Below are 22,236 nucleotides of genomic sequence, written 5' to 3'. Positions count from 1 at the left end.
TAACATTCTGAATAACTGGAGTTGTTCCCAACATATAGTTACTGTTCTCCATTTGTTTATCATCTTTTAAAATGCATTGCCTTTGTTTTTTCAAGTTCAGTCCTGCAGATATGAGAAAAGGAGCTTCAAACTTTAACTGCTCAAAAGCAGAACTGAGATTCTTAATGCAAACATGGGCTGCACTGTAATTCTCTGTCTGTGTGTGTTTGAGTGTGTGTGTGTGTGTGTGTCCTTATTCTAGCCAGAACAATGTATTGTGAAAATAAGAGCACAACCTTCTTGAAAAGAATTCTCCAGTGATTGTACAAATGCCTTGATTTTTACTTTAAAGAGAGGTGTGCTACAAATATAAATTAGCACTTATGTAGATATTCCTTGAAGCACAGTTTTAGTCGCTCTAATCTAAGTATTATGCATCAGTGATAAGATGTTTTGTGACAGTAGTCCGACTAGTAAATGGAATGTTAAAAATCAAGGATCTGAATCTCTTTTTACTGCTCTTCAGTGTGAACAGCTAACATGAAGACATAAACTATCACTTGTTTCTGATAATATGCAGCAGTACTGTGTCAGTTTATCAGTTTTCAACCCATTTTAATGTAGAGTGCTATACAACTCTGAGTCAAAAGAGGTATGTCAGATAATGTACAGAAAATAAAAACTGCAATATGTAAAGTGCTATGAACATAGATGATGCCAAGTAAAATAATAAGCAGAAGGCAGAGCCATTTCTAGAAACTGGTGCTTTTTTATTTTGTTCAGTTCATAATAATTCCCCCAAGTAGATTCTCTTAGATGGATATCTATGAGTATGCCTTGGACAGCGCTTTAGCTGTCATAACTGAAGTGTTAGAAAACTGATAGTAACTGGTTTGCTTTTATGATGAAAACTGTCTCATTAACCTACATTTGAAGCTTCTTTAACACATTTTTCCCCCCACTTTCAAGCTGTGGTTTGTAAGACTAGCACTCCTAGTGAAACTGGGTCTTTTCCAAAATGCTGAAATGGAATTTGAACCATTTGGAAACCTAGACCAGCCTGATCTTTATTATGAATATTACCCCCATGTCTACCCAGGACGCAAAGGTAAACCTGTTTTATATTCTGTTTTTCTTACTGTAAACGCAAATAATGTTCAACTTATGCAGCCAAACGTAATACTTACTGGGACCTAATATACTTAACATGTAACGTGTAAAGCACACCCATGGACGCTAATGGGGCTTAAAAGAACTTCACATTAGCTAGATTGCATCTATTCTCCAGACTGCATACATCCTCCTATAGGAGGGAATCCAGGTTTTCAACTTTAAGTTAGTTAGATATTCTGACAACTTCCTAAGAGAAAACTCGTTCACACAGTGAGATCCCAACTTCTTTCAAACATCCTGGCTACCCTCTTTCATTCAAAGACTTGCCAGTCAGCAACACCTTACAGAACCATAACAGGTACCAATGAATTCAAGTATCTTGTTGAAACAAAGTATAATAAACTTAATTCTGTACTTAAAATAAAAATGTGTTTTAAGAAAACCATGCAAAGAAGCATGCTTATTTCATGAAGCAAACCATCAGCAGTCTTAACTATAAATACTGTTGTCCAAAGTAATACGGACAAAACCAAAGATTAAAAGAAGAGCTACTTTTTAGCATACAGGTGACCCCCTTTATTTGCAGGGGTTCCATTCCCACCAATTTCTGCTGATAACAAAACTGCAAATAACAAGACATTGCGTCTATGGGGATTGCGGGGTTCCTTGAGCTTTAAAAAAATTCTTTAAAAGCAGGAAAGGGTACCAGGTTTCCAGGAATGCTCCCCAAATCCTCTTATTAACTTACTCTGTGAAGACATAACTCTTAACCATGTTTTGTTTTCCTTAACTATTATTTAAGTACTAGCTTTACCCACGCAGAGCATATGCACATTAGTACTTGATTGCTCTCCCTCACCCCCTGCCATAGCCCCCCTCACCTGAACCGCAGTCCTGCTCCTCCTCCTCCCATCTGGTTGCTTCCATCCCCCTCACCGCTCTTGGTCACTCCTCCATCCTTTTATTCCATCCCCCTCAGCACTGTTCCCTCTAAGACATGCACGCTCTCACAAGTTTTTGGATGTCTGCTCAGTTCACTTTAGATCCAGCTCAGGTTGAATCAGGAAGGTCCCATTCTGAATGCAGGTGCGCGCACACTACCTTGTTACTGCCGCCCAGAACAAAACTCATTCCACATAGAGATTTTAAAAATTAGAGGGACCACTGCCCCTCACCTCCTTGGTCGCGGCTACAGTGTTGCTAGTGCCTATTGGCCAAGCTGTAACCCACTATACCAAGAGACCTTCCCACCTTTAGCCGAGCCCCACTCCTGCTCCTTCCCACAGGAGCAGCAGCAGTTGACCGGGCCCTTCCTTGCTGCCGTCACCACCATGGCCGCTTGTTCCCCTCAGGCTGCTGACAGGCCCAGGCCCATCCCTTGCCTGCCTGCTTCCCTCCGCCAATGGCCTCGGTAGCCCCAAACAGCAGCAGTGGTTGACTGGGGCCTACCTTGCTGCTGCCACTGCCATGGCCACTCGTTCCCCCTCAGGCCGTTGACAGGCTTGGACCTGTCCCTCGCCCTTCCTCCTTTCTCTCTTCCCCTCCTTTTTCTCTTTTTCTGTCTCCTCCACTTGCTCTTCCCCTGTCTGTCTTCCCCTCCCTTCTTTCTCTCTCCCTCTCCCTGAATTAACAGATCTTATTCATCTTGTTTGCTCCTCTAATTCACACAACGGCAGCCTCCTTCTCCTGAAGGCGTTCCCGACCAGTAACAGTAGCATTCCAACTATCCTTAACCATCACAGGCTCCTCCTCCCTATCTGCATATGGAATCCCCACTGCCCAATCACCATGGTGCTTCTGCTTGCAAACTCTCGCAAGATCTACCACGCATGGGATTAGCCATGGGTACGCCTTAGAGAATTAGGTAGATAGATCGGTAGATAATATCTGAATATGAAAATTATGGTTGAGGGTCAGCTGCAAATCAGGATGTAAAAGCTGTACTTCAGGTGGGTTTGCAAACCTTGGTTTATGTCAGCCATAGTTAAGCATAGAGTGTGCATGCCACAGTTAAAGCAGTTTGCAGGATGAACTACAGTTATGCTATATGAGGTCTTAATTAAAGCAGTATTTAGAGACTCAGTTAAGCATTATACCTGCACTGGCGCACAGAATGGTTAAGAGAAATGTATCAAATAAAAGAAAAGAGTTTTAGATTTGCAGGATAATCTCAAATAGGAGTAAACATAATGAAGCTGTTTTGTTACCATCTGTGTCTCTGGTTACCTAACAATTAAAAATTATCCACTTACACTGTAATCCGATCAGTCAGATAATGCATGTATACCACTAAACTTTCTGCAGCAGGAAATTGCAGATGTACAAGAAGCTGGACGGCGAGGGGTGGGCATTGCTGGTTATATATGAGGGCCACATTATCATCCTGACAAATTGAGATAGGAAGGGCATGCCTGAGAGTCTGCCTTGAAATAAAAGACGTCTAAATTTGTATCATTAAGCAGCTCTCATAATGATAAAATAAGCATAAATCATACATATAGTTTAACTATTTTGCAGTAACTGACATCTATGATAATATGCTGATGGTTGCTAATTTTTCTTTTCATTTTTTCGTGTAACAAGCATAAATGTAAAATTTTTGATTTATCTCATTTTGATTCACAATACTTAAATGAATTAGGCAATTAAAATGCACTTTGTAATCAAATTTGTCGAGATACAAATAAATAATGGTTATGAAAGTCGTGTGAAATACATTTCATTTAATTCATGGGGTAATTTGAACCAATTCAAAATATTCATTGAATTAAGTGCAATGTTTTCTAGTTTGGAGCAGCATTTGATTCTCAAATTATGAATTTCCATTCATGTTTCTAGCAGTTTGGGTACTATATTATCGTTTGCCCCACAGGATAACTAAACTTAATAAATATTTGTCTCCTGATCTAGAAGTAACTTTTTGCCTGTGGATTAATTCTGTCTCCTCTCTCTCTCTTTTTTTTTAATGCCTTTTTTCTGCGAATCTCTATCACCCAATTAAAGTAACAACTTTTATTGATGCTGATAAACCAATATACTTAACTTGTCCCAATATCTCTCTGCAACTATAATCTTGAAACTTTGGCATCTCTTCTGCTAAATAGGAAGCAGGCTTTCTGTATTTTTTCCTACATGTTATGCAGTGATCCATAGGGCTGGTTTTTGGGGAATCTTGTCTTCATTTCCTAAAAGGGGAAAAAAAGTTTTGTAGGCCTTATGGCTGCAGACTAAAGTTTGAAAAGTGTTCAGGTAATGTTTTCTTGCATATTTAGAGTTGGTTCACATTTTCATCCAGTGTGTAAACTCATGGGGCAAGACTCTGTCTCATATGAGGACCTGTGAAGAACTGACTAGTTGAGATTCATTTATGTGTTGTTTGGTCTGGAAGTTGGTGAGGTAAGCATGGCAACTGTTGCTAGGTACTGGGACTGACAAGGAGAGTTCATGGATCTCCGAACCTAGAAAGTGGTTGGAAGTTAACTGCCAAGGAAGAGGCTGGTAGAAAGGGACTCAGACTGTAAGACACTAAACTGTGCTCTGAACTGTGTTTCTTGGAAAGGATCAACTTTTGTTTCATTTGTATTTTTTCTTTGTGAAACAATAAATCCTTATTTTTAAAAATATCTGGACTTTCTCTATTGAAGTAACACTCCATGAGTCAAGCATCCCACAGGGTGAGCTATTATAGAAGAGAAACAGTGGCAGTGGATACAGGAACCATTACATACACACCCATGTACATACAGGAGAACCCTGTTATTTGTGGGGGTTCTGTTCCATGGTGGGGGTCATGGATAGTGAATCCCTGAATAACAGGTCATTAGGGCTATAGGAATAAGGAGTGAGGTTCCCGGACTGCTCAGAATGACTGAAAATCACTGGTTTTGCCCACATTGCTCACCCCATCACTCCTCAAAGTGCCCTACCATGCTGCAGAGTAGTCCAGGGCATCCAAGGGGGTTGAAAATCACCCCAAAAGCAGTTTTTGCCCAATTTTTCCCCAACTAAATGAGCCTTAAAATGGATATGTGGGGTTTAACCCTGCCCCTCCCCCCATGTTTTTCCCACATATACCAAGGTCAGGTACTAATTACCCGACCGCAGATACGCGAAACAGCGAGTGCTGGACCCACAATTAACAAGGTCCTCTTGTATGCATATACTGTACATATCTAGGTACATACATTCCACCCCTTTTTCTTTTTGCAGTAAACACATAGTGTCAATTGCATGTGTTGATGTGAGGCGTGAGAGGATAAGTGAGCCTTGCGCTTGCATTCCACTGGAGTCGTGTGTAAGAATTGCATATGTGTCGAAGGACAATGAAATGCCCTCAAAAGAAGATTGGTTGATAAAATTTTTGGAATATGCTGAGATGGCAAAACTTACAGTACTGATAAGGGATGAAAACTTGGAATCTTTTAAAGAAGATTGGAAACCATTCTTACTATACTTAAAGAACTATTTTTCTAATATGGACCTTTCAGCAGCGTTTGATATTTAGTAACAATAGCAGGTTGGGTAGACTAAAATCAAGTTTGTAATGTGCAGGATATATATTTTGAATTACTATAGCAATGGTTGACTTGTATAGTTAATGAATCGCGCAGATTGATGAGCAGGAAGTCAATATTTACGTAATTAGATGTAACGGGATTGTTAAGATATTGTAAAAACCAATAAAAATTTTAAAAGCAAAAAAAAGAAGAATTGCATATGTGTCTACATAGTTATGAGTTCCCATGCTGGAAAGCCACAATTGGGCCTTGCTTACTATTATAATACTAGTCCACAGCTTGCCATGAAGCTCCTCCAGGTTACTTGTCTTAAGTGATTGTTTCAAGTATAATTGTTCTGCTTCAGACTCAAGTTCAGTTCTTGAAGATAGCTACTGTCAGACATATACTCTGCAAAGATAATTTAAGTGGAGAATAAAGGTTATTTTTAATAGGTGGAATTTTTGAAACTTGTGTTTCAGGTTCTCTTCTGTCTTACAGCTTTTTTGATTGTACAATGATAACTTATTCTTTGGAATCTCCTAATAATCACTGAGTTGATATACGGTAGTAGTTTGGCTGAAGGGGGAAAGACTCCTGATCAGTAACTCTTCACACACCCTCTAAAACAGAAGGCCTCAGACTTGGTTTCCGAAGGGCCCCAACTTTATTAATTGTAATCTACAGCAGGTTCTAACTATCGCTGTAGCTCAGTACCTAGCATCCTGAACAAAGCCAGGATGGTGACAGCCTTTTCTTGACTCAGGCAACTATACTCTACCTCTGAGCAGAGTATAGATGGGTACTGGGGGGGGGAGGGGGGCAGCTTGGGTGGTGCGCTGGCTGTGCTGTTTTTGCCTCTGCCCCACCTTTCCTCTGGGTGTGTTGGATCTCTTCTTGGCTGCTGCTGGGGCTCTGTTCCTATGTGGGGCAGGCTGGCCCGGGGGCTTGGGGCAAGGAAGAGGGGAGAAGCTTGGGTGGGGCACTGACTGCTGTTTTTGCCTCTGTCCCGCCTTTTCTCCAAGTGTGTTGGGTCTCCTCTGGGCTGCTGCTGCTGGGGCTCTGTTCCTGTATAGGGCGGGCTGGCCCCCAAGTGTGCGAGCCTCTTGGCGTGAGCCAAAGGGCGAGGGCACAAGGGCTCTCGTCCCTTTGGCTCTCAGCCTTGGGGCGAGCTGCCAGGGGCCCGGAAGACCTTCCTTCCTGTTACAAAGAAGTCAGGAAGAGTTGAGTCTGGATTTGGGTTTGTTTTTTTATTAAGCCAAGGAGCTGTGGTGGCTAGTCTGAGGAGATGTGTCTGGGAGAGCGGAAAAATGGGGATGGAATGGGGGCAGCAATATTATTATTATTATTACTACATTTATATCCCGCTCTTCCTCCAAGGAGCCCAGAGCGGTGTACTACATACTTGAGTTTCTCTTTCACAACAACCCTGTGAAGTAGGTTAGGCTGAGAGAGAAGTGACTGGCCCAGAGTCACCCAGCTAGTATCATGGCTGAATGGGGATTTGAACTTGGGTCTCCCCGGTCCTAGTCCAGCACTCTAACCACTACACCGGTAGCGGGCAGAGGGAGGTATAGCGGTGGGAGTTGGGCAGGCCGTTACAGGAGGAAACGGTCCAGGCAATTGAGGCCTGTTCCTTTTTCCAGCACTTCTCCCAATCCTCTGACCCCAGGGAGCTCTGAAAACACTTCCTCGAGGATTAGGGTACTGCTGCTGAACGCCAGGTCAGTTAATGCTAAAACATCTCTCCTCCATGATCTGATTGTGGATGAGCATGCTGACCTGGTATGTGTGATGGAGACCTGGTTGGATGAGCTGGGCGGGGTTGGTCTCTCTCAGCTCTGTTCTCCAGGTTGCACAACAGCCCCACCTCGAGGGTCGGGAAGGGGGCGTTGCAGTCATCTATCAAGAGATCCTCCCTGTTTCCAGATGCCTGGTCAGGCAATCTCAGAATTTTGAGTGTTTGTCCTTGAGGGTGGGCCTCCGAGATAGGCTGGGGATTGTGCTGGTGTACTGACCACCCCACTGCACTTCAGTCTCCCTACCGGAGCTGGCAGGGGTGGTCTCGGAGCTGGCCTTGGGTTCCCCCAGGCTTATTGTTTTGGGGGATTTAAATGTCCACGCTGAGGCCCCCCTAGTGGATGCGGCTCAGGATTTCATGGCCTCCATGGCAACCGTAGGCCTGTCTCAGTTGGTATCAGGCCCTACCCACGTGGCAGGACATACTCTGGATCTGGTTTTTGCTGACCAGGAAATAAATGATCTGGAGGTGGGGGAATTTGAGAGGACTCCCTTGTCATGGAAAGATCATCATCTGGTGGGGTTTAGTTTGACTGCTCCGTCTGCCCTCTGCAGGGGTGGTGGGCCGATTAGGATCGTCCACCCCCGGAGGGTTATGGATCCGCTTGGATTCCAGACGGCCCTTGGGGAGTTTCCAGTGTCCAGAGCTGGTGACCCTGTTGAGGCCCTGGTCGATCTCTGGAATGGAGAGACAGCCTGGGCTGTTGACACGGTTGCTCTTAAACGCCCTCTCCGGCTTGGTGGAGCCCGATCTGCTCCTTGGTTTTCCTCGGAGCTTAGGGCGATGAAACAACTCGGACAGCTGGAACGACACTGGAGGAAGAGTCGTGACGAATCCGACCGAACACGGCCTAGAGCCCATTTTAGGGACTATGCCTTGGCGGTGGGGGCAGCGAAGAAATGTTTTTTCTTTGCCTCCATTGCATCTGCTCAGTGCAGACAAACAGAGCTATTTCGTGTGGTAAAAACACTGCTCCACACATCTCCCCAGGTAATGGGGGAGGAATCATCCACAGCTCGCTGCAATCAGTTTGCTTGCGACTTTGCAGATAAAGTCACTCGCATCCGTGCCGATTTGGACTCCAGAGTTTTGGCAGTTCCGACAGACGTGCCTCTGGTACCATCTGGTCCCGTTGTGTTGGATTCTTTTCAGTTGGTGCGGCCTGAGGATGTGGACAAGATCCTGGGCAGTGTGTGGGTGACATCGTGTGCTCTTGACCCTTGCCCTTCATGGCTAATAAAAGCTGCCAGGGAGGGTACAGGTAGATGGTTGGAGGTGACTATTAATGCCTCATTAAGGGAGGGCAGGATGCCACCGTGCCTCAAGGAGGCGGTGGTAAGACCACTACTAAAAAAGCCTTCCCTTGATCCCTCCAACCTGGACAACTATAGACCGGTCTCTAACCTGCCCTTCTTGGCCAAGATGATAGAGCATGTGGAGGTGTCTCAGCTGCAGAGGGTCTTGTATGATACGGATTATCTGGACCCTTTTCAATCTGGCTTCCACCCCGGGTATGGGACTGAGACTGCCTTGGTCGCTCTAGTGGATGACCTACGCCGAGAACTAGACGGGGGGAGTGTGTCCCTGTTGGTTCTGCGGGACCTCTTGGGGGCTTTCGATACCATTGACCATGGTATCCTTCTGGGCCACCTCTCGAGTATGGGAATCGGAGGTACTGCGTTGCAGTGGTTCCGGTCCTTTCTTGGGGGGAGGATCCAGAAGGTGGTGCTTGGGGACTACTGCTCGGCTCTGTGGCCACTGGCCTTTGGGGTCCCACAGGGTTCGGTCTTGTCCCCCATGCTGTTTAACATCTACATGAAACCGCTGGGAGAGGTCATCCGGGGACTTGGACTGAGTTGTCAGCAATATGCGGATGACACTCAGCTCTATCTCTCCTTGTCATCTGATCCTAGGGAGACGGTGGATGTCCTGAATCGGGGGCTGGAGGGCATGATGGGTTGGATGTGGGCTAATAAACTGAAATTGAATCCGGACAAGATGGAGGTACTGTTGGTCAGTAGGAGAGCCAATCGGGATGAGGAGATTTTACCGGTTCTGGATGGGGTTGCACTCCCCTTGAAGGAGCAAGTACGCAGCTTGGGGGTACTACTGGACCCGGCTCTGCTTTTGGAAGCTCAGGTGGAGGCGGGGGCCATGGGTGCCTTTACACGGCTTCAGCTAGTGCGCCGTGAAGGCAGATCTGGCCACGGTTACCCATGCCTTATTCACGTCACAGCTGGATTACTGTAACGCGCTCTACGTGGGGCTGCCCTTGAAGAATATCCGGAAACTGCAACTGATGCAAAATGTGGCAGCTAGGGTTTTGTCCAGAGCTGCCTGGTGGGAGCACATCACACCCATCCTAAAAGAGCTGCACTGGCTGCCAGTTTGTTTCCGGGTCCAATTCTAGGTGCTGGTTTTGACCTTTAAAGCCCTTAATGTTTTGGGCCCGGGTTATCTGAGGGACCGCCTGCTCCCAAGGGTTGCTGCCCGCTTGACAAGGTCATCTGAGGGGCTCTGCTCCGGGTGCCTACAATGAAGGAGGCTCGTTTGTCATGCACCCAGGACAAGGCCTTCTCTGTTGCTGCCCCCAGACTTTGGAATGCTCTCCCAGTGGCCATTTGCTCCTTGGACTCCATTGCAGTTTTTAGAAAGCTTCTTAAATCTTGGCTTTTTACCCAGGCTTTTACATGACCGTTTCTACTGATGCCTCTATCTGTTTTTACTTATTTATAGTTTTTATGCTTGTATTTTGTAGTTTTTAAATTAGATTTGTTTTATTTTTTTAGCTTAATATTTTAATTGTCATTTTTATTGTATGTTTTTAACTTTTGTAAACCGCCTTGGGGTTGTTTTTAATGAAAGGTGGCATAGAAATTCAACAATGAATGAATGAATGAATGAATGAGCAGTGGGTTGGATGCTGCTCCATTAAGGTAGAGGAATCCCTTTGACAGCTTAACCTGCTCAAGTTGTCTCAGTCTTCAAGGTGGAAAATGTGGCTAAAGAAGCTATCCAGCTGGTAGGATTAGTCTACAAATCCTCTCCTCATTCTTTGAATGTCTTGCTGCTCATCCGTCATATCCTATGACTTTCTTTCCCCTACCACTGTGTGTATCATGAAGTGGACATAATTTATAGATGACATGAAAGGCTTCCTTGACATCTACCTGCCAACAGAATTGTGCAGGCCCTGCTGCAGATTCTCTTAAGAATACATCTATCTAGGTAATACAGCCCACTGAAGGAAATGACCAACAAGCTGAAGTCCTCTAGGTTAACAAGGAGAAGCCAGAATGCTGACTCTTGTTCTTTACCATTTCATTGCATCTTCTAACAGCCTCGTCAAATTATATACCTGACCAATTACAGTTCAGGCAGGATGCCATCGCTTACAGAGGATATGATGGATAGTATATGAGCCAGTACTCTCCAGTGGCTGCTTTAGGAACAAAGCAGTGTGATGTGGGAGAGCTGTGCAAAGAGCCCAGTAATCCTCTCTGCTGCCACCTCTTGAGAAATCTCTGTATGTATTGCCATTTCCATGCCCAAGGCAGATTTAATGTTCCAGATTTGAGTACGAATATGTCCCAGAGAGCAGTATGAATCCTTCTGAAAACCCCTGCAGCAGGTGCTCTGCAACCTATTAAGGTACTTCTGCAGCACCTCTAAGGAATATCAGCTTGATTGAACTAGGCCCATTTTCCAGCTAAAACAGCTCCAGTTCTGCCCTTTTTCATCTGTGGGAGCAGCTTTCTATTGCTCATTGCCCTCAGGCAGGTGAAACTAGAATTTCACCTAGTTTCCCATAAACTACGCGCTCCCATAATTAGGCAGCCCCATAAAACCCACCCTCTTGTAATAAGCACAAGTAGCATGTGTATCTTCCACCATTATTGGATTTCCAACAAATGAGATTTCCAACAAACAATAACTTTTCCATGTCAAGACCGTGCCCCTGTCAAAGGAGGTGCCTGAGACAGAGCCATGAAATGGCCACCGTCCTTCCCCTTCAAGAGCTTCTACAAGTCGAGCTGGCATTGTTACTTGAAGTCAAAGTTCCTCTTTTGATTGTACCATACAAAGTGTGGTGTCAAGGGCAGCACACTTGAAACATTTTCATCATTGTACAGCCAGGCTACCCCCCAAAATGCTGTATGAATGATACACAAATATTTATATAGTTCAGGACCCCTAGCAGCTTGCACTTGCAATATGATCCCCTTATAAATGGTGTTAGCCAATAGTCAGTTCTCCCAGCTCCTGTCTATTTGCTTTTCCTTGGGTTTTTCTTGTTCACAAGGTTGGTCACCACCTTTGGGTTTCACCTAAAGCTTCCTTAAGAGCAATCGAAAGATGTCTACGTACTCATCTGTCCAAAACTCTCTTTTGTGGCTGATAGCAGGTAGCCAAAGAAAGGGATACCACCCCATAGGGATTGTTCCCTATGAACAAGTAGGTTGAGTTACACCCTTGGGTTCACCAGTATAGCAGCACCTTCTGACCTGGAAAAAGCCCTGGCCTCCAAACCTGGCCACATGTTCCATATGACTGTTCAGTGTATGGGCTAAATCAATAGCAGGCTAAAGATGCCATGTTATAGAGATGACCTGCCCCGTGGCAAGTCTTCAGCTCTTTCTTACAAGCTCTTTCCTGCAATTAATTCTACTGCATGGTCAACCAGTGCTGGCACATCCTCTCCTGGGTTGTTTGCATGGAAATGATTGGCCCAGGCTGTTCAGTATTGCTGCCTTGCTCCAAAGCTTGCATTTTGATGCAAAGAGACAAAACCTTAATTTGTTTGTGTTTCCTAGTTTCCCATTCTTTACCACCAGCTCCATTTGAGGGTTCCCCCTTTATTAGTTTGCATATGGCCATCTTGGCTTTCTCCAGAGCTACTAAGAAAACTGTTAACACCCTGATACCCACTGTATCCTCATTACTGGCTGATGACTATATTAGAGTTGAAGGTGCTTGTGTACTTTGCCCTCAGATTTCTGTGGAGCCTTTTTGGGGTACCATAGAGCAGGTCATGCCAATCTGTGCTCAGCTAAGTTAATGAAGCAGTGTGTGTGTGGAGGGGGGGGATAACTTACCCATCAGCTGCCAGGGTGCCCTCTTAATGCTGAGACCCAAAAGTAGGGAAACCACTCTCAAAACTTGGGGAGGGGGGCTCAAGAACCTCTTTGCCCAGGCTGTAGTGCACATAGTTGGGCACAAATGCTGCCAGTGGTGAAATGGGGGCATCATAAACCAATCGCTTTCACCACCACCCACTCCCCAGAAATCCCTGTTCTTCCTGAGCCAGAAAAGAACTCTGTACTCTCCCCTGAACCTTCATCTGGAACATTGGCCACCCAAGCCTACATGAGTAGTACCTCCAGTGACTGCTGCTGGTGTCTGTCTTATGTTTCTTTTTAGATTGTGAGCCCTTTGGAGACAGGGATCCATCTTTATTATTTATTTCTCTTTGTAAACCGCCCTGAGCAATTTTTGGAAGGGCGGTATAGAAATCAAATAAATAAATAAAGAGAAGTGGGGAAGCCAAGGGACCTAATCAGTGCATCTCCCAGGCCATTCACCAACCTCTTTCTCTTATGCTCCCCTGATGTGGTGCTACAACTACCACTGTTACCACTTTCCAGGCCAACTCTATGCCATCTTTTCCATAACCTCTGCCATACAATTAGTCGAGAATTGTTCTTGCCTGCCAAATCTATCCAAATCTGGGTGGGCTGTGCAGTTTAATGATTGTGTAGTCTCCGTTCCCGGTGACCTCACAAAGCACCATCCCTCTCCCCAGCTTGTCCTTTCCCAAAGCAGGGCAAAGATTGCTGCCTCCACAATTAATGCCTAGAGGTATTTGTTTATGAATATGATGTTACTAGTTTCACATATCTTTCTTTGTCTTTTATCTTTCACACAGTTACTAACTATAATCATCCAGTTTCGTGTTATATCTACCCTCTACCCTCATGCCCAGCTTACCTGACACCCACAGCTGTCAAAATCTAACTAGTTTCCCCCAATATTCTTCTCCTTCCCTCTTCACATTCTATGCTCTAGGTGATTCCTCCTTCCCCAGACCATAGTTCACTACAGTATATTTTTAAACAATGAACTGTGATTGAAAATATCAAATTCTGGAGCTGTTGTGCTTGGATTAATTTGTAATTATATAACATAGTTGCAAAATCAAGTTGAGCTTGTCCTGATAAGGATGAAGAACCTGATTCTGAGTTGGTGTTAGTAAGCATCCTAGTACTGTTTCTCTGCTGAAGACAAACGAGTACATCTGTAGTCTTGTCTTTAAGTGACAGGCTGTGTTGCATGTTCACTTCCCTACAATCGCTGTGTTTAGGCTGAGTTCACTCAGTTGCAAGGATCCTGGTTAATAAGTTAATCAGGATTGGTGAGCCCTGTGAAGCTAATTGTGAGAACTTAGAATTCTGGGGCAATCCTGGTCCAACCTATCCTGGTTAAATGCTAATTAGCTGTAGCAGTTTGACCAGGATTGCCCTGGAATTCTGGGCTCACCAATCCTGATTAACTTTTTAACCAGGGTCCTTGTAATTGTGTGAACCCAGCCAGAATGTTAATAGCACTAATGCACCTAAACATAACAAAATCAATTACTTCAAACATCCACAGAACATGTGGCACTTTCTGCCATCTTCAACCTACCATCCAGTTCCCATTCCTAACATTGCAAAACTATAGTAAAAGCTTGAACCTTGTAGTATAGTGTACATGAATTAGGGATATTTAACATAGAAACAAACAGCAACTGTATATTTCTAGTCTTCCACTTTAAAATAATGTTTCTGTTCCTCATGGGGCTTTCTTGAAGCGAGCTAGCTTGCATTAAGCCAGGCTCGACATCAAGCTGGCCCAGTTTGGGTAGTCCAAGGTCAAACCAGACTGGCCCCCCAGTTCACAGAACTGGCTTGTGGGCCAGTTCGGTGTGGGGAGGGGTAAAGGCAAATCCAGCTAGAATTCCCTTTTACAAGTACAGGGGATCTCCTAGCCTAAAAAGGCTTTCCTTTTTTAATTTGAAAGCAGTGAGAGGGACAGAAGAAATGCTTCATTTTAACCTTTTTAAATGAAGCTCCGGCAGTAGTGGGGGCAGCTGCTGTAGCAGTGGATACTCTTGGGGGGGGGATCCTCCAACTGCCCCGCCAGTGGACAAAATGGTTAATTTTCATGTTTAAAATGAACCCCCGCTAGCAGCGGGGGTGGTCACTGCAGTGGTGGATACTCAGGAGGCCGTGAGGACTCCTCCAATCGCCTCTCCAGCCTCCCAACTGATAGTCTGGGCTGGCTGCGGCCCTGTTCGGGCTTCTGCACATGGACGTAGTGGGTGCACAGAGGGTGGTGGGGTGGTTGGAGGAGCCTCCTGAGTATCTACTGCTGCATCGGCCATCCATGCTGCCAACAAGGCTCTTCATTTAAAAAGTAAAAAATAAGCATTTAGTCCACCTGCCCCCCCATCTCTGTACAGTTTTTAAAAGGAAATTTTTAAAGACTAGGAGATCCCATGTACTTGTAAAGAACCCACCCGCCCACAGCTGGCTCATGATCCATCTTGCCCAGCTTGCGGGCCAGTCCGGAACCAGCTGGGCTTGATGAAGCCCAAGCTGCCTAGGGCAGCTTGAACCCAACATATTTGAGCTGAACCAGCCTAACGTCTGGCTCACACATCCCTAGACAATGATACTTCATTTGGTATAAGTCTTAGTGCCTTCTTAGTCTCCAGTCCCTGTACTTTGCTACATATCTGCCATTTTCGTTGTTCAGAAGCTACAACTAATTTTTATAGATTCAACAAAAGATGTTGAAGTTTTTCAGGGGGGGAAACCAAAGCTAATTATATGTGAAACAAGTCATTTGACTATGCATAGCTCTTTATTTTTTACATAATTTCAAAATTTTCAGTGCACTTCTGTGAGTGCATTTACTCTCAGATCTCAGAATTCAAAATCGCATTCAACTTGTATACAGTATTTAGAGTTGCTAAGTTCTAACACCAAGGCTTGTTCCTGTCAGTTGCAAAGCATGAAAGTAGCAAAAGAGTATACAGAAATAGTAGCACCTGCCTACTGTTTTGGTGTTCCCTTCTTCCATTCTCCTCTCCTACTTGCTCTAGCAAGCAAATTCTAGTTGCACAGCAGACTGGGAGAGAGGTGAGGGAAAAGATTTATCTGCCTATGAGCTCCTAAACTGGTAAGGTAAAACTTTGGGGTTGTGATCTGAAACCCTGTATACATTAGTTGTTGGTTCTGATACTATAGATACAACTTATTACTTCGTTGAAGCAATTATGACAAGAGGAAGTAAGGGAAGAAATAGTGGTAGGATAGATAGAGTATATGAATTGACAGAGCATACCTGAAAAATGTGTTGTGTTCCCCCTCTAGTGGTTGCCTCACAAACAGTTAACACCCTGCTTTCACACCTGCTGTTGAATATATTACACTTCTATTAAAATGCAGAATTCTGCACTAGAAATCCTAATTGTACAAGCTGTCTCCAACATACGATTCATTGCTCCTTTAATGTTCAATCACCTTGTCTCTTGTAAACACATACCAGACAGCAACCATTTCTAGTTCTCTCTTCTCTGTTTGTCGTACTGATAATATATATTGCTGTAGCACAGTGGTATCCTACCTCCAGTAAAATTCTGGCATTTGTTTCTTCCTTTGCCTAGTGCAAGCAGTGCTAACTATAGGTAGCTAACTTGTTCTCCCTACTGCCCTGCCCTACCCTGCCCTACCCTCAGCAGATCATTTTCACTTTCTTTCCTCTCACCCTTGTCCTAAAGGTTTATTTTTTCATATGAAACAAAAAGCAAAAACTTCTTATGCAGTGTTCTCTCTAATTTTTTTCATCTGTGTGTGGAATGAGTTTTGTTCTGGGTGGCAGTATCAAGGCAGTGTGGGCGCACCTGCATTCAGAATGGGGCCTTCCTGATTCAGCCTGAGCAGGATCTAAAATTAACTGAGTAGACATCAAAAAACTTGTGAGCATGTGCGCATGCCTTAGTGGGAACACTGTTCTTATGTATATCGTGCTCCTATTGGCCTCCCATCCAGATTGGTATCTAGGTGCATATAACAGCCTTTTACCTTCAATAAAGCAGCAGTTTCCCAAACTATTTGTTGGGCCTTAAGACAGAACTTTAATTCTAAAGGAAGGACCCACCAAACCAAAGTTAGAAACTCATGAACATTTTATTTATTTACATGTGTTTGGTGTCAAATCATATAATTTTAGTTGCAAAGTGTTGCCATTGTGGATGTAGCTTTTTTGGTGGTTTGGTTTTTGTTTTGTTTTGTGTTAAAGCTCAACAGTGGAGAAAATTTCTCATCTCTACCCAAGTTGTAATGTTCACGATCGATCGATCATATTTTTATACTGCCTGATATATAAATCTCTAGGTGGTGTAGAAATTTTAATATTAAAAAACATGGGTTAAAACACAATAAAAACAATATAAAACAAATGATTAAAATTCTAATTAAAAAAGCTTGAGAGGACAGGAAAGTCTTGAAGGTCTTCTTGAAAACAAAAAGAGAAGGAGATGCTCTTATTTCAGCACAGAGTATATACCAAAAACCTGGGGCAGCCACAGAGAAAGCCCAGTCCTGAGTTGCCAGCACACGAGCTGGAGGCAGCCATAACCGGAGCTCTCCAGAATATTGTAAAAGGCGGGAGGATTCATGACAAAGGAGGCACTCTCTCAAATAGCCTGGACCCAAGCCGTTAAGGACTTTATAGGTAATAACCAGCACTTTGTATTTCACCCGGAAACATATCAGCAACAACCAGTGTCGTTCTTTCAAAACCAGTGTTATATGGTCTCTTCGTGTTATCCCAGAGACCAATCTGGCTGCCAATTGTAGTTTCCAGACTATGTACAAATGCAGCCCCACATAGAGCCCATTACAGTAGTCAAGCCTGGAGATTACCAGCATATGTACCACTGTTCTAAGGTCATTCACCTCTAGAAATGGACGTAGCTGACATATCAGCTGAAGCTGATAAAAAGCACTCCTGGCCACCACCTCAACCTGAGAAACCAGTGAGAGCTCTAGGTCCAGGAGAATTCCCAAGCTACATACCTGATCTTTCAGGGGGAGTGTAACCCCATCCAGAACAGGCAGATCTAAACCATCTCTCAGGACCTGACACCCCACAGTCAGTACTTCCGTCTTATTTGGATTCAATCTCAGTTTGTTATCCTTTTGTGTAAAGGATGGTGACCCAGAATAGCACACACAGGGACGGTGTTTGTAGGAAAAGCAGTAGGGTGGGGTGAGTCAGAAATTCCAAGAGAGATTCCTCTCCTCCCTTCTCCTTCTTTTAAAAGGAAATGCACATTATAGGCACAGTAGTGCTTAAGTATAGTATAGGTTGTCAAAGGTTCTATCACTCTCTAGCATGATCAGGAAACACCTAAAATGAGGCTTTGCAAATAGGAAGTCTTTATTTGTAATGGCTGAAGTCATCAGGGCAAGAAACTGATTTAAACACCATCCTCATGGTGTCCCTAGCTGCACCTCTTACTTCCCCCAGCCCCCATATAATTGCTGTCATTTACTGCTGTGTAGAAGAATAAAGCACGCACACTTGGGGATATGGTTCCAGTGAATCAAATACTGTCTCTCTGCTGCTATCTCCTGGGTAGCCCAGCTCCCAATGAGAGGAATTGCACAGGGTGAGGGCACTTGAGCAAAGAAGCTCTGTACATGGAGACCTCACAGGTGCACTGTACCTCGGGGTCTTTTGCAATATACAAGCTATCCTCCACACACATCCTGCTTGTCATAATGAAGGGTATCTTTTTTTTAAAAAAAGTTGGAATAACATTCTCTATATATAACAATATAGCACTTTCTGTGCTACCACTCTAATGTAAGGGACCTAGGATGCACATTCAGACACTTGTCTGAAGCCTGTACGTCTCTCTCACTCAAACTTCACTTTAGGCATAATGTTAAAAGTGCAAAGTGCTAGCAAGGAAGGCACTTGTGACATCCACACTCATCATTATTGTTATTTAATAGTGGTAGACAGTTAAAGTGGTTTGACATTCTAGACAGTAACCCAAGCTGCACCACCTTTGTTTGTTTAGGCATTTTTCTCAAACAACCCAGACATTGCTTAAAAGAGGCTGTTACTGCTGTCAGATACTAGGCTGTCTGTGTGTTTCTAGTGTGCTATGACTAACCAATGCACCTTGCTTATATAAGCTCCCTCAGTGTGATTTTTTTTTTTTAAGGATGTTTTCATAGCTTAGAACTCTGAATATCTCAGAACTAATCATATTGGAGGAAATTCCAAGATGTATCTTCTGCTTCAATGTTACATGGGGGGAAATAGTTTCATGGTCCTAGCCTAGATTCTTCTCCCCACCTCCACCCATGTGTTAATATCTTCAGATGAATGCTCCTGAAAATATTTTTGCTTGGGAAGCTCAGTTCCTCTGCCTATTGGGATCCAGTGAAAGCCACCTCTTTTCTGTAGATTATTTTTGATCAATTGTTCTTCTGTAGATTTTTTTTTTCTGTTCTGCAAGAATGGGATCTCCTGTGTTAGCTCCTTTTGACCCAGCTTTCTAATTCTCAGCAGGAGGAAACTGAAAGAAAGTTCTTTGATGAAAAACAACGTGGTGGTGTCATAGAGCAGCAAAATCAAAGTCTTATTGTTTAGACCGAAATTCTGATTGAGTGCTCTGTCTTAAGTCGGTTAAGTCTTCAAAGTCAGGTCTTCTTGTGATTCTGTCATTTGATTGTGTTTTGCTTTTTATCAGTAGAGCTGATGAGTCTTTATTGAAGATTCAGAAGTGTCATATTACAGATTGGTCTTCCTGCCTTTTTCATCTTCAGTGCTCACTCTGAAACTCGACTGAGTGGCTTCTGTAGCCCTGTATATTTCTTATCCTTCCCAGCCACCATGAGACACACAGGTCAGCGTACAGCCTTTTGACAGCAAAGGTTCACAGCCATCCACCTTCTCAAAAGACTTTTAGCTTGTCATTACTCCTCTTGTGTTTCAGGGTCGGTATCACAGCAATTTAAAGATTATCATCATACTTCAGTTTGAAGTAACCAATTTTTGGATGCTGCAATTTTTTTAAAAAAACAAACCCAACAGAAGATTTTTCTGTTTTTAAAAGCATAATTACAAAACAATACTTCGAATAGACTAATCCTTCTTAGATTATCCATTTAAAAATTTCATCATATTAGGATTCTGTCAATATAAAACCACCATTATCCTTTTACAAGCTGTGGCAAGATATTTATTACAAGGATTTGAGATTTTAATTGGGTTTTAATAATTTTTTATTTTAGATTTCAGCCATTTTTATTTCCCTTGTTTAATGTTGAGAGTAGTTTGGATTCTTGGTTATAATATTTCTAAACTGTATTTCAGTGGAATGATTTTTCCCCTGGTCTGTGAGGTTGTTGATTTTTAAAATAGTGCTAATATAGTTTTAATACTGTTGTTTGTTGGAAAGCACTATAAAAATGCCTAAATAAATAAAAGCGGGGTTTTAAAAAAACTTTTTTTAAGGGTCAAATTTTGTTTTCACAAGGATCACTGCTACTTTCACTGGGCCCAAGGATCACTGGGCTTTCACAAGAAGCCCAGTAGAGAGGGAAAGGGAGAGTCCATCTACTTCCCACCTGGTGCTGCCTGGAGTGAGAGACCAGGTGGGTACTGGGGTTCCTTCTGCTGTTGCCTGCCTACTTCTGCTTCCCCTGTGGGGCTGCAGCCTCAGGTTAACATCTGTGGGAAGTGTGGGCAGGATTGGGACCAGCCCCTGAGTGACTCAGCTGTTCCTTGGGTCACCTGCTCAGTTTGGGGTTTTATAAGAAGGCTCTTTGTGGCGGTAGGCCCACCACTGAAGGGGTGACACCAAAGTGGGGTGCCCCTTTGTGGGAGAACGAGGGCTAGAGGGCTTCTGTTTAATTAGTTTTAAGCTGTTTTAGAGTTGGATTGAAGATGCTGTAATGTGTTTGGGTTCGTCTGGATATGGGGGGATAGGGAGTGCCTTCATTGACTATGGGGCAGCTATCCCGGTGGTGGTGGGGAATAGAAGAAGTAATGTTGGCAGGTCAGCAGGCCGTTCCAGGGGAAGGGTAGTCAGAAATTTAATAGCTGTCTCCCCTTCCGGCTCTCCTGCCAGCTCTTTGACCTCGGGGAGCACTTCCAACAACCCACATAGCCTTTCCCTGCTCCTCTGTAATGCCAGGTAGGTCCAAAATAAATCTGAACTCAGCCATGATTTGATCATGGATGAAGAAGCCAACCTGGTATGTATTACCGAGACTTGGTTGGGGGAGGCTAGTGGTCCAGTTTGGTCCCAGCTTCTTCCTCCAGGACATTCTGTAGAGGAGCAGGTGTGAGGAGGTGGAAAGGCTGTGGTCTATAAGGATAACATCTCCCTTACCAGGATCCCAGTTAGGGTATCGGACCATATTGAATGTGTGTACTTGAGTTTGGGGATCAGGGATAGATTGGGACTTCTGTTGCTGTACCGATCATGCCACTGCTCAGTGGAGTCCCTTACTGAGCTCATGGACTTGGTCGTGGAACTCGCGTTGGAGTCTCCCAGACTCTTGGTGCTGCAGGACTTCAATGTTCATTTCGGGACCAATCTGTCCGGGGTAGCTCAGGAGTTCTTAGCGGTCATGACAACTATGGGCCTATCCCAAGTGGTCTCTGGACTGACGCATATTGCAGGTCACCCGCTTGATTTGGTATTTTACTCTGATCAGGATGGTGTTCCGTGGGTGAGGACTCCTGTGATTTCCCCATTGTCATGGACAGACCACCATCTGGTTAAGGTTGGGCTTACAACCCCTTCCCACCTCCACAGGGGCGAGGGGCCCATTAGAATGGTCCACCCGAAGAGGTTATTGGATCCAGTAAGATTCCAAGAAGCCTTGGAGGGATTCAATGTTGGCTTTGCCAGTGATCCTGTTGATGCCCTGGTTGAAAATTGGAACAACTTGTTCACCAGGGCAGTAGACACGATTGCTCCCAAGCGTCCCCTCTGACCCACTTTAAAATTGGCCCCTTGGTATACAGAAGATCTATGGGGGCTGAAGTGGCAAGGTAGGCGACTGGAGCGCAAGTGGAGAAAGACTCGGCTCGAATCCGACAGATTGCGACATAGAGCACATCTAAAGATCTATGCTCAGGCAATACGTGTGGCAAAGAGGCGGTTCTTTTCTGCCCATATTGCCTCTGCGAATTCACATAGTGGAGTTGTTCAGGGTTGTGAGGGGACTAGTATCTGCTCCCCCTCCCTTGAACCAGAATTTGGAGTTATCAGTTACCACTGTGATGTGTTTAAAGAGTTTTTCGCAGATAAAATCTCTCGGATCCGGGCTGATCTAGATGGAGACTCCACAATTAATTTGATGTCTGAGCTGGAGGTGCCCAGCGACTCTTCTTATGTGATTCAACTGGATCGGTTTCAGTTAGTGACTCCTGAGGATGTGGACAAGCTGCTTGGAGCGATGAGACCTACCACTTGTTTTCTTGACCCTTGTCCAACATGGCTTGTTCGATCTAGCAGGGAGGTTGTTGTAGATAGCCTGGTGGAAATCATAAATGCTTCTCTGAGGGAGGGCAGGATGCCTCCTTGTCTTAAGGAGGCAATCATTAGACCTCTTCTAAAGAAGCCTGCATATTAGGCCGTTTCCAACCTCCCATGGCTGGGCAAGGTAATTGAGAGGGTGGTGGCCTTTCAGCTACAGGCAGTCTTGGAGGAAATTGATTATCTAGACCCATTTCTAACTGGTTTTTGGGCGGGCTATGGGGTGGAGA

General features: G+C 44.3%; 1 protein-coding gene across 5 annotated transcripts in view; it reads left to right on the top strand.

Moving 5' to 3' along the window:
* The window catches only part of TRAPPC12 (trafficking protein particle complex subunit 12), a 90,637-nt gene that overhangs the window by 28,848 nt on the left and 39,553 nt on the right, over positions 1-22,236 (top strand). For all 5 annotated transcript variants that reach the window (XM_053285952.1, XM_053285953.1, XM_053285951.1 and 2 more), the window contains one exon: positions 949-1,087. In XM_053285952.1, the coding sequence (XP_053141927.1) occupies positions 949-1,087 (139 nt within the window). The remainder of the gene's footprint in view (positions 1-948; positions 1,088-22,236) is intronic.

The sequence above is a fragment of the Hemicordylus capensis genome, chromosome 1 (assembly GCF_027244095.1).
Source record: "Hemicordylus capensis ecotype Gifberg chromosome 1, rHemCap1.1.pri, whole genome shotgun sequence".
In the NCBI taxonomy this organism is placed as follows: domain Eukaryota; kingdom Metazoa; phylum Chordata; class Lepidosauria; order Squamata; family Cordylidae; genus Hemicordylus; species Hemicordylus capensis.
This window is presented reverse-complemented; position numbering and strand designations above follow the sequence as displayed.